Source organism: Cynocephalus volans, chromosome 10 (genome assembly GCF_027409185.1).
Source record: "Cynocephalus volans isolate mCynVol1 chromosome 10, mCynVol1.pri, whole genome shotgun sequence".
Lineage (NCBI taxonomy): Eukaryota > Metazoa > Chordata > Mammalia > Dermoptera > Cynocephalidae > Cynocephalus > Cynocephalus volans.
Window position 1 is genome coordinate 77,282,969 of NC_084469.1, and position 12,745 is coordinate 77,295,713.

Consider the following 12,745-nt stretch of genomic DNA (forward strand, 5'->3'; position numbering starts at 1 on the left):
AGAGCCGCCCGGCTCCCCCTCCAGCCGCAATCATTACAACAGGCCTGTGCCTTCCCTCCCCTTTATGGTTGTCAAATTGATTTCACCACCGCGATACCTATGGCTCCCAATGAAACTTAATTAAAAATACCATTTAATCACAAAGTAACAAAGGCAAACTGGATAAACGGCATTACCACTTCAGCGCAGTTTAATCCGCGCGGCTTCTCTCCATCTGAATCTGTTTGGATGGGAATTGCCTTTTCAAATCAGAATCCCCTCGTCTTCCATGCGCTCGCCTCTGACAGATCTCCAAAATAAACAGTATTTAGTGTGGCATGGATCCAAATGTATGCAATTTGCCCAGTGGTAAAATCAGCCTTAACTAGAGCCGGGAAATAAAAAAAAGTTGCATTTGAAAATACCTTCTCTGAAACACACAAAAAACCTTCTACTGAACATGGGGTAGCCATTAAATAGGGCCTATGGAATCTCATTTCTAGCCTCCCTTGATGCAGTTGGTGATGGATTTAGAAGCTTATTACTAAAACTGTGTCACAAGCAATGCCATGACTCTGCTCTTTTATGCCTAGAAGGTTCTCTCAGGCTGGTGGCTCTGCCTGGGAGAGGAGAAACAGACGCTGTGTGTGTGTGGAGGAGCTGCGGGGAGTGAACTCTGCAAACAGGAGCTACCTGGGGGGCTTTCGGGCCATCTTGCCCATCCCGCCCATCTCCAGATCTCTCCCCATGAAACTGGGGAAATTCCCAATTGGAAAGCAGCTCCTTTGGATTGAGCCACCTGATCACTCAGAGATGCCTGAGAATGCAGATAGTGGCCACAGTGATTGTCTAAAGCATAATATCTGATCAAGTCACACTCACACCCTCCCTGCATGGAACCCTTCCGTGTTTGTCAGGACATGAGAAACAAAACTTAATGCACTCCTGTCTCCTCTCCTGCTCCCTCTCCCCTATTGCTCTTTGTAGTCTCTGGTTGGTCACAAGGGCCCTTTTTCTTTTGATAGTGTCCCTTCTAATAGATCTGCAACATAAGCAGCCCCATCTTAGACAAGCACAAGTACAAAATGGCACCATCCACCTCCTCCCCTCCCCTCCCCCGTTCTCTTTTACAAGAAGCCTCATGGTTTCGGAGAAAAGGAAACTTTCGGTGTTTCCACATGTGCAGAACTCTCCATCCCCATGACCTAACTCAATCCCCACCCTGGAATTACATCACCAACTCTTGGCACCAACATACCAATATATGCTCTACCACCCCCTCACCTGGTGCTGTCCCCCATTTTCAGGGCAGCTCTGGGCTGCCTGCCACTCTGAGCACAGCCCGGCAGATTTTCTTCCTTTAATAAAGCTTGAACGGAACCCGGCATCTTGGCTCACTTTCTTTCACCCTCCAAGCACTCTCCTGGCTTGAGGCCTCTGTGCCTGATGTCCCTTTCTTGGAAAGCATTTTGCTGCTACCTGATCTAGGCCACCTTCATTCCCTTGCTATGTGGAATGATCTTGGTATGTATTTGCTGGTTTACTATCTACTCCCCACCACAAGGCAAGCTCTTATTTTGGTCACTACATATCCTGGCATCCACTAGCCTGTGAGCCCCTGCAAGGCAGAGATCTGACCCTGGATTCCCAGGGCTTGCCACACTGCTAAACTGTGGCAGGCAGCAAGAAAGGTTTGTGGAAGGCAGGAGGGGGGGAAGTCAGTAGCACCTGTGTGCAAAGGGATCACTTAGATCACTTTTCTCAAGATAGTTGGGACCTGAGGACCACAGGGAAGCCTGGCAGGAAAGCAGTTGGGGCCTGCTGCCGACTCGAGGTGGCCCCAGGGCCAAGGCCTCCCTGCTCCCTTATCCACACACACAGCGTGGTAGGAATCTCTGGGCCTGTGTTCCCAGGAAATTCCTTCCCCACTCAGAGGGGAGAAACAGGCCTTTCCCCAGCCCTGCAGATGAGCTGACCATCAGTGTACCCCAGCCGTCTTTTTATTGTCTCTTGGCTCCCTTCCTTCTGCCCACGTAGAACCTCCCCGAGAGCATGTGCAGTCCTCAGACACATTGTGCTCAGCCTCCCCATTGCTTCTGAGAAAATGTCACCTTTCAGATTCACTTAAGGTAGTGGTTTCTCCAACCTCGCTGTACATCACCAGCTCCACCTGGGCCTGACCCAAGCCACTGGCAGGCAAGGAAAAGATTGCAGAACCTCTCTTGGTTTTTTATCTCATCCTTTTAATATTTTTATTGTGTATGAATATTTTATGGTGCACATGACATATTAGTACAAGCAGTTCACAGATACAGTTCAATAGCAATACACATACATTGGGGCGAACACTAAACATTATTTCTACTGTAGGGGTGCAAGCAAGCAGGTTTCGAGAGTGCTGATATGAAGGGGTGAAGCAGGTCAGGTTGACAATAGATGATAATAGGGAGCAACAGGGCCCACGGCAAACCACAGGAGGGTTCACACCTGCCTCAGAGCGGAAGGACACTACTGAGCTTGTGCCATGCTAGGAGGGGGGCCTGGGACTGCTCGGTGTTCTGGATTCTAAAGAGAATGCAGACGTTCTTATTTTATGCAAAATCCCCCAATGTTTAAATACTGGCACCTAATGAAATATAACAAAGAACAAACATCATAGGGCTAAATAAAAGACTGGGCTAGGTGGCCCGAGGGTGCCCAGTCTGTGACTTCCATGTGCCACACGCTCTTTACCTATGTTATTTCATTCAGTCTCTACAACGACCCCACAAGGTAGTGCCTCATCCCTCTTCTACTGATGAGGAAATCAAAGCTAAAAGACATCACAGAATTAATCCAAGGTCTGAGAGACCGAAGTCTCAGTACCACGTGACCCCGGCTGCTGTGTGTCATGTGACTTTTCTGTGGCTTTTGACTCCATGGACAGGAACACATACTGTGAACCAATGAGAGCTGGAGGGCAGGAGTGAGAGTGTTCTCAGAGCACCTCTCAGTGGGCAAAAGCTCTACTTGAACAACTCCAAGAGAAGGTAAGAGGCTGATGACATGGGCTCACTATTCTCGTGATTTCTGGGCACACCAAAGGGCGGGAGCCAGGCCAGAAAGGCAGAGATGTGTTACCGACATCATGAGACAAAACTGGCACAGGGATTGGGGAAGGGAGAGGAAAATGTCTACATATAGGTCAGCTTACTGATATACAATAATACTAATATTTATTGGATATTTATGTGCTAGAAATCGTTCTAAGTGTGTAGCTAGAAACCTCACTTAATCCTCACCTTGGGAGTTGGTACCTTTAGTATATCCCCATTATACAGATGAGGAAACTGAGGCACAACAACATGCCAAAGGTCACAAAGCTAGCAGGAGTCTTAATCCAGATACTCTGAAACCAGAGCCCAGGTTTTAACTTCTACTCTACATGGTCTCTCTGACACTCCAGTGTCATCAGGATGGGACACTGGGGTTCTTCAAGCCTCGATTCTACCTGTCATTACATATGAATGGGGGAATTATAGAAAAAAACTATACCATGCTGGCTAAATTCATGACAATACAAATGGGGCTGTGTCTCTTTCATTAGATCAGAGAAACTCCCTAAAGACAGGATGTCAACTTTAATTGTTAACAAGTCCCTGTTCCTGTGTGCACACTACAGGACTCATAACTCAGGCTTTTACTTAGGTTTGTCTTAGAGAAGGGAAAGAAGCTACTTTGCAGTGAGTCATTTCTCTTTTAATTTCTTTTTCCTATGGGGATAGAGGCTACAGAGCATTGGAAAAGAGAATTCCTGTTCTCAAACTTCTTATAGAAGCATTGTCCAATAGCACTTTCTATAATGATGAAAACGTCCTGTATCTGTGCCGTCCAACACAGTAGTCACTAGCCACATGTGGCTATTAAGCACTTGAAATGTGGCTAGGGCAACTTTGAGAAACTAAATTCTTAATTAAAATTAAAATTGAATTTAAATTTAAGTAGCCACAGCTAGCTAGTGGCTACCATATTGGACAGTATAGCCTCTAGAGGGTGCAGTAAGAAATTGGGATGCACGTCTCTGTCTTTTTTTAGATGACTAGGTCCACTCTAGAGTCTCTAAATAGGCTTGGAAGGAGGAAAGCAGGTTAGGCTTTGTCACTGGCTGGGCTCATCCCTGTTGCCTTTTTTGGCACTTGCGGGCTAAATGGTTCACGTTAAAAAATCCAAGTGGGAAATAGTTTTCTTTTGGGGAAGTTCTTGTTTAATACCAAACCAGACTATAACACTATGTCATTTAAAAACATTTGAACACTCATGGGCTCCATTCTCTAGCTACTTCAAACTGGGACCCAGGTTCCACAATCTAAGGGCCAAAAGAAGTCTGTCCTACGCTGCCCTTGTGCAAGCCAATGACAAGGCTGGAGGAGAAAACCAAAGAGATCTTTTCCTCCTTCACCTAAGACCTGTGCTCCTTCTAGGGTTTTGCCTCCAAAAGCTGACCTCTGAGTTCTGAAACGATGTCTGTGAGATCGAATGGCAGAGGCATGGAAAGATCATCCTTTTCCCAATATGGCCGACATTCTGGCTTCTGATCCGCGGGTAAAGACCGGGCAATTCGGGACTGGCACCTGGAAGAGCGAGAACAGGAAATTAACCCATGCGAGGAAATTCCTGGAAGACCTAAACCCATGGGAAAACTTGGAGCAACAGGGGCAAATGCTCTGAAAACAGTCCTCGGTGGTGACGATCTTGGTGATGAAAGTGAAGAATGAGTTTGCAAGGCAGAAAGCAGGTGTCTGTAAGCAGGAAGAATCGTTCCTTCTGGAGCTGGGACTTCTTTTTTTTTTGATTCCCAGATTTGTATTATCTCCGGTGGCTTCACAGACGCCAACCACAGGGAGATTCCGTTACTCTGCCTTTCAAATGGTGAATTATTTTTTCATTATCTCAACTGTTATTTAAAGTGTGTGATTAAGCCATTATCAGATTTAAATGTTTGTGGGATTTCAATGTATTACTAGATTACTGGGAAAGATTAAATTGAATTTACTGCATTAAAACATCCAAGAATAGATTAAACAATATTACAGACTGGGATTGACTTTGGAGATCCTAGAGATTTACAAGTGTCCCAGCTTGCCACGCTCAGAAAAAGACACTCCAAGGAGAGACCGATTTATCAGGATATATGCAAATAGAGGTTAATAATCATTTCCACTGATGAATAGGTGGGGAAAACTTCCACCAAATTAAATTAAGAGGCTAGCAGGAGTTAGTCCCTAAGGAAAACACTTAAATCACCGTTTTTATTAAATGGATTATTCATCAATAGTAGAGAAATTAATTATCATATGCAGCTAAATTATAGCCTCACAGGAAAAAAGTTGGGGCAACATCATTACACCCTGGCAGCATCTACCTCTCAGAGAGACCCAAGCTTATTTAAAATTGGTCTGGGAAAGCTCAGGGGCTCTAGCTCTATTTCTCTGAAAACGAGGATTAGAACAAAGAAAACAAATTGCAATAAGGAATGACCAGTTTCTCTGCTCTCCTGGAGCACATGGCAGTGAAGGTATGTGCACCAAAAACGAGCACTATGAGTACATTCAGAAAAGCTGCACAGGCTGGCCAGTTAGTTCAGTTGGTCAGAGCACGGTGTTGATGACACCAAGGTCAAGGGTTCGGATCCCTGTTCCGGCTAGCTGCCTAAATTAATAAATAAAATAAAAAGAGGGGAAAAAAAAAAAGAAGAGCTGCATGGTGTCTCCCACCCCAACTTTCTCCGCATCTTTCCCTAAATCAACTAGAAAGTGGTCATACCCACTATTTGTCTTCTGACTATGTAGGACTCACTATCAGGAGATCAAAGAATGGAATATCCTGGCCCCATTCCCAAGCCTGATGGTAGAGAAGGTTCCTAACTGAAAGACATCTTCTTCTCTGGGGAATTATTAATGGGGAGGGGATCCCTGTGGGAAAACATACTTCAACTTTACACCTATTTTCGTGTGTGGTTAATTGCTATACCGGCATCCTCTGCACTCCATCCGTCGTACATTACACATCACATTCCAATATATCTTCAGCTCTCCGCATCAGGCCCTGATAATAGCGTCTGTTAACATGCACTAAGTACTATTATGTAGCACATCACTTCATAAATAATAAGATTAGCTGACCTCAGGGCCCCAAGAAGAGTAATGTGTTTAAATGTTCTCATTATTTATTTAAAACAAGAATTAAAGCAACAGAAGCTGCTTTTGACAATCCTCTTAGCATAAATATTAAACTGTTTGCACTGATAAGCCACACGCTGCACTGAAGAACAGACGGTGCGTTCTGCAGACTACTTAACAATAGGTGTTTGAGACCATGCTGCTTGCTGTCGTGGGTCCGAGGGTACAACTCTGTAGTTTCAGAGACAGTCTCTAAATCACTTGAAAGGGATGAGGGAGAAATTAATATTCACAGGAAGCTGCGACTAATGACAAAGGAACTCTGCAAAGCTTTTTAAATCGTGCTTTCTCTTTGCTTCAGAATCACAGAGTAATGCTCAATTTACTGGGTAAGGAAAGTTATTCCAAATTGAGCATTTCAATCTCACAGTGGATAAATTATCCGTGCACACATTATCCTGGTTGGCAGATTAAAGGGCTATGATAAGTGTCAATCCACCTAGAATATCATAAGGTTTGTAAAAAGTCAATAGAGATGCTTTTTCACCTGTCAAATGGGTTTTGCTTCCTCCCTTTGAGAAAGTATTAAAAATACTAAACCCTGCTGCAGAGGTTTGCTTATGCTGTGTTGTACAAGCTTCCCAAGCCCACTGGCTTTTCTTGTGGACAAAGCTGTTCCACAGTTTCCTGCCACTGTTCTCACCAAAGGACAGGCTGGTACGGAACTACCTCCTTCTCATGCAGGCCCCGAGAGGCTGGGAGTTGATATATTCACTGCCTCCTTCTGGGCTAGGAGTAGAATCCTCTGCTGGGTTTCCTCAGGGCCTTAATTCAAAAATTTCAAGACTGCTTTAAAATTCTTCCTTTAATGCCCAGTGCTCTTTGCCAATTTCCAAATGATAGTAATAGAGTCCATTGTTGGAGGTGCTGTATTTGCCTATGAGAAAGGACAGACACCCCCAACTCAAATTATATGGTCTGCTTCAGCATCATGCCAGACTGTGGAACTGAAAAAGAAAGGGTTGAGAATTACTGGCAGGCATATCCCCATTTAGATTTTCATTTCTCTTGCTCAAATTGCTCATTCAGCCTTCTTGGATTTCAATTTCCTAAGACGGGGAAGGAGGAAGATGGCAGCATAGTGCATAGATAAGAGCATGTTCTCTGGGCTTCTGGAGCTGCTGCTTTACAGGGGCGTGACATCTTAGGCAGGTTTCTTTACCTTGCTGAGCCTCAGTTTCTTGTCTGTCAAGTGGGGATGATATAATAATCATAATGATAATATACCTTACTTACGAGGCTGTTGTGAAGATCGAACAAATTAGCACATGGAAAGTGCATAAAACACTGCATAGCACATAGTAAGTGCTCAATAAATATTAAATATTAGTATCACTATTGCTACTTCTAGTACGAGTACCAGTGACAGGTAAGAGATGCCAGTGAGAGTGCTACCTGTCGTTCCTGCAGCAATCCCCTTCCTTCACACTAACTGGGTGGGCGGCCTCTGCCCTGGCCCTTTCTAGAGTAAGCTCTGGAGACACAGTAGCAGCTCTTCCTGGCTTGAATCAAACTGAGCCAATGACAGAATCCTATCACATTGTGACATTCTACAAGGCTGAGGCTTATGTATTCAAGCTGCTACAACTTTCCAGTGACAGGCTAAAATGTTCAGATTCACAAAGGATCAGCCATTGTTCCTGAAGACTAAGGATTAATAAAAGGCATTGTTGGACCTTCTTAGTGGTGGTTTCAGATTGATTTGGCATTCACAGAAAATAAAGCTGGGTAGTTTCTTAGCATACATCCTATATAGTCCCTTGCAAAATAAAGGGGCCCTAAGTTGTCCTAAGAAATGTTTTAGGAATAACTGGTTGTGGTGAACATTTTTGTCTGGTATCCACTCCCACCTCTCCTACCAACAGGATTCTAATTTTCCCATGGAGAATTCATCCCTTCCTTGTGCTTAGTGAGTGGTTTGGGTGGATGTGGCTCCACCTGTACAGCCTGGGGACAGCCTTGGCTGGCTTACGGTGATTAGTACATCCCACTCTTCCATCTACAGGGAGTGGTTTAGGGGGAGGTACATGACCCAATCTGGGGCAAAATCGAGAGAATAAATCAAGGACTATGGGAGCTGAGGGAAAAGACTTTCTTATCTCCTGCTATGTGATCTGTTAGGATGTGCAACCTGAAACTGCCATAGTCATTTTGCTACCATGCAGCAAGGGGCTGAGTCCTGGGGGATACTGTTTGAGTAACTGGACCAAGCCTCACTTGAGGCTAACAATGCTTAGACTGGTCAGTTTCATGAGCTTTTATTTTCTGAGTTAGATTTTTCTGTCACTTGCAACCCAAAGAATCCTAGCTGACATGCTGGCCTGGGCTTCCTCTCAGTTATTTCCTGCCATTTACAACATCTGCTGCCATGGCCTTGCCTGCACAGTAGATGCTGGTAGTTCTTGCTCCAAACAGAGATGCTGCTGCTGATACAGCAGAGGGTGTACAGAGACTGCCTGGGTATGGAGGCATGAAAACACTGGCCTTCGTTTTTGGGTCAAATAATATTTCTATTTGAAAGAAATTTCTACCCAGAAAACAAGGTAATGCTAATACTATCTACACTAGCCTCTGCATGAAAATAAGCCTCTTTTCACAACCAGAGCTGTATGATCTTTCTAAAGAAAGTTAAAGAGTCCCCTAATGCAAGTGCCACTCCCCAGTCCTACTGAATGCAGCTAAACAGTAAGAAAGTTAGTTTCTCCTTTCAACTTTGTCCTCTCCATTCCTATGCTAAAGAAAAATTCTATTTTTAAATGTTTCTTAGGTGAGCAAATAAATTTGGATCTATTCAGAAAATACTGCCCCTCTCATGTAGCAGTGCGAGGGGAGCAAAGGAAAATACACTTCACCTCTCTCCCTCCCAAATTCACATTTTTTTGATTCCAATGACTCCGTTAGCCACCCTCCAAACTCTCAGCCACTTAGGCATGACCAGTGACGTAACAGGATGCAAGTGAAAGGATCACGCTGGCTGGCCCGTTGGCAGATTGTCCAGAACCCCCCACCCCAAGGTGTAACTCACACAGCACCTCACTGCCCACTTATTTCCCCCAGGGCTGCACTTATATCTAGATGATCAGGATTGCAGCTACATTAGTGAGCACTGGTCGCCATGCTAAAATTAACCACTTTAGCTAAAGTGTGTGTTAATTATGGGTATGCAAGCAGTCAATAAAAGGTTAATGCAAAAGTCAAAGGATAAATTTTTTCCCTTATTGCATCATTTCACAGACTAAATGACTAACATTATACTTTGTGTTTTTAATCAATAGGTTTTACAGTAATGTGCTGGCCATTGATTTTAAGAAAACATATACGGTCTTCTTTCTTGTCCCTAAATTTTGTAACAAATAAAGAAGGACAGGTAACATTTCCATTACTCTTGATGAAATGATAAGGATTTCTGAGAAAGGGTTTCTGCTAAAAGATTCGTCAGGATAAGCAAGTTTAAAACACACAAGCACACAAACTAGAACTTGATGGAGAAATATTATTACAAAGCATAGGTCATTGAAGAGACAAGAGAAATGAACCCCTGAGAGAGAATTCTTTATCGGGAAAGAGGAGACCAGCTCCTGATTAAAACAGCAACTACACCGTGTACAGTTTAAATGCCCCCCAAATTTTCAATACACAGCCCTGCGTTATTTTACTTTCACAACAACCTGGGAGAGAGATGACAGAGGTAGGTATCTGGATCCCTTTTTCGAGTGACAGCTGCCTTACCCAAGGTTACTCCAATGGTAAGTGGCAGGAGAGCCAGGGCTGGACCAGACCCCTGGACATCTGGCTGGCTGCCCTTTTTACTACATTCCATCTTTTTCTTAAATTTCCTTTTGGACTAAAATAGATCTTGCCTATTGACTATATAGCTATTCTTGTCAAATTTAGATATTCAGGAGATTCCAAACAATTTCAGAGGAAAGAGAGGGGCAAAAAGTTTTCTCTGGTTTCTACAAGGACTATCATTATGGCAAATGACTGACAAAATGTATTTTTCTTCTTTTCATTCTAATGATTTTGAGTTCTTACAGCATAAGCATCTATAGCCTAGAGAAATAAAAGATACACGCTCATCTTCTAAGGGCATAAATTATCTCTAATTATATTCCCTGGGTGACCTTGAGAAAAATCTCTCAATCTCTTAGTTTCTTCAACTATTACACTGAAGTTAATGCTTCTCTGTTTCACTGGGATATATAAAGGTAAAATCACATAATGTATATAAAAGTCTTCTAAAATACGTAAAGTACCACAAAAATGTACGATTATGCCTCAATATCCCTTTTCTTATATGATACAAGTCCTATTTTTAAAACATAGCTGATGGTGCAACATTGACAAGAAGGGCTTGTAATGCTCATAAATAACTATGAAAGAAATCAGTCTTCCAAAGACTAGAGCAGTTTAAACTAACAACTTTCACCGGAAAATGTCCAATGATTAAAAAAATCTACTCTTCTTCAAGTCAGAGTTTTTCCTGGAATTTTAATTTACAGTGAGGGGCTGGCCATAATTTGGGCTAATGTTAAACAGGAGTCTGTTTTAGGGTATCAGCCCATCACGATGCATTCCCTCAAGCAATATAAGCCAGTATCAGTGCTTAAGAGGCCTCAGGTAAAGAACACTGGTGTTACGTCAAATCTACATTAACTTGCAAAACTCAACTGCTGAGATAAGCATGAAAAAAGCAGGAAATAAAGATGTAAAAGGGCAACAATCCCTCCTCTGGTCTTATGCTTTGGAGGAAACATGAGACCAATATGGAAGCTCAATGTTCTCTGTACAACTTAGTCTTTCAGGGCCCATTAGTCAGAGCATCTTGCCATACAAGGTGATTGCAGTGTTTAAATAAATGTAAGTATTTTTCATATAACATGGTATCTAAATCCCTGACAGTACTTTAGGTACAATTTAAGGGATTTTCATGTGTAATTTTGACTCTCCGTGATGTCTACTTTAAACGCTACATTTAAAATATAATCTCGAGTATGAGGTCACTCCATTGTACTGTTTTTCGTCGTCTCACTATGCTTTGATCCAAATAATCTGTTTCAGTCAGCAGTGAGACGAGTAGAAAGTCCAGTTTATAGTAATCTTACCCTTGACACTCTAAGTCCTCTGAAAACAGAAGAAGACTGAATGAATTTGTAATTTGTCTTCTTCAACTTTTATGACTGCTATCTTGGAACTGTGGACAACTTCACAAATAAGTAGCCACCCCGTCATACTTATGTCTATCATAATGGTCTACCTGGACAAAGGAGGTTTTAAAAAATCAGCTTTTCAAATTTGTATAACTCAGTTTACCTACTGCAGAACCACTAAGCAAAATCAATTCCTAAATGAGTTTCAACAAAGAACCTGTTCACTTTCTCCTTGAAAGGCTTTTAACCTCTTGCCTCTGTATCACGTTAATGTTTCCAGATCAGTAAAGTCAACACACATCAGAAAGTGAGGAAAAGCCAAACTTTTGTCCATGGGTCAGCTTTTTCGGGGGGGGCGGAGGTCAATATACCTTTTTAGCAGGTAGTATTTTTCAACATGACCACTTGAGAAGTGGGGCTTGACTTAACTTCTAGTTGTATACAAATCTACTTTTAGGCCTCACACTTCTGGAAAGAAGTGAGAAGTCTAATTGTAAGATATCCTGTTTAGATGCTTTAAAAATGCTTTGACTCATAAATGTGAAAAAGAAAATGCTTTGATTATCATATATACTCAAAATGCTTTTGAACGCCAAGATAATGCCATTGAGCCACAGGAATCACCAGATACTCTTCAAGAAATCGCCATGCCATTCAGCATGGATGACCCTATTGCCTGGATCTTGGTCAAACCACCAGCATATTAGAGCACCCACTGTGGGTCCATACTGTTCTGCCCATTGGGAGACGGGACTAGCACAGGTGGTGCCCAGCTGCTGTAAATGGTTTGTGTTCTCTACATCTGTTTGGAACTCAAAAGACATTTCTATATAAACAATGGTTTTCATAGTTCTCAATTCTTCCCCTTGGCACCTGTATGACCTACGATTTTTCTGAAATATAATATTAATAATACTATATATAGCTAAATATATAAAATACTATGTAGCCCAATAACCTGAATATCAGTTTTTTTGCTGTTGTCTTTAATGAGAAAGAACATTCAGAGTCCTAACTTGGGATTGCAAGAAGAGATTTCCTTTGATAAGAGTTTCCTGTCCTCCTGGCTTACAAAACCAGGGCCTCTTCCTACTCCAAATCACTGCTAAGTGCTCCTCTGTCCTATGGCAAAGGTTCTAGCAAAGAAGAGAGGACCCTTCACCCTCAAAGAGGAGGGTGAGGTATAAAGGTGCTCAGAGAGCACCTCCACGTGGGCAGGAGATAAAGAGACAAGGGACGTGACAGCCTCTTACTGGCATATGTCAGGGACACTTTTTGGTCACGAATAACTCACTGGTATCTCTACTCTTTCTTAGGGGTCCAGCAGTGTGCCGTGACCCTTTCCCTTCTCCTGATGGTATGTGCTGCCTCTGCCAACCATGTGATTATACTGCGTGA

The 12,745-nt window shown here is 42.8% G+C and overlaps 1 protein-coding gene across 1 annotated transcript in view; it reads right to left on the bottom strand.

The window, feature by feature from the left end:
- Positions 1 to 2,215: 2,215 nt before the first annotated feature.
- The window catches only part of FTO (FTO alpha-ketoglutarate dependent dioxygenase), a 368,578-nt gene continuing 358,048 nt past the window's right edge, over positions 2,216 to 12,745 (bottom strand). Inside the window, exon 9 of the mRNA XM_063112160.1 lies at positions 2,216 to 4,589. Within this exon, the coding sequence (XP_062968230.1) occupies positions 4,436 to 4,589 (154 nt within the window). The 3' untranslated portion in view covers positions 2,216 to 4,435. The remainder of the gene's footprint in view (positions 4,590 to 12,745) is intronic.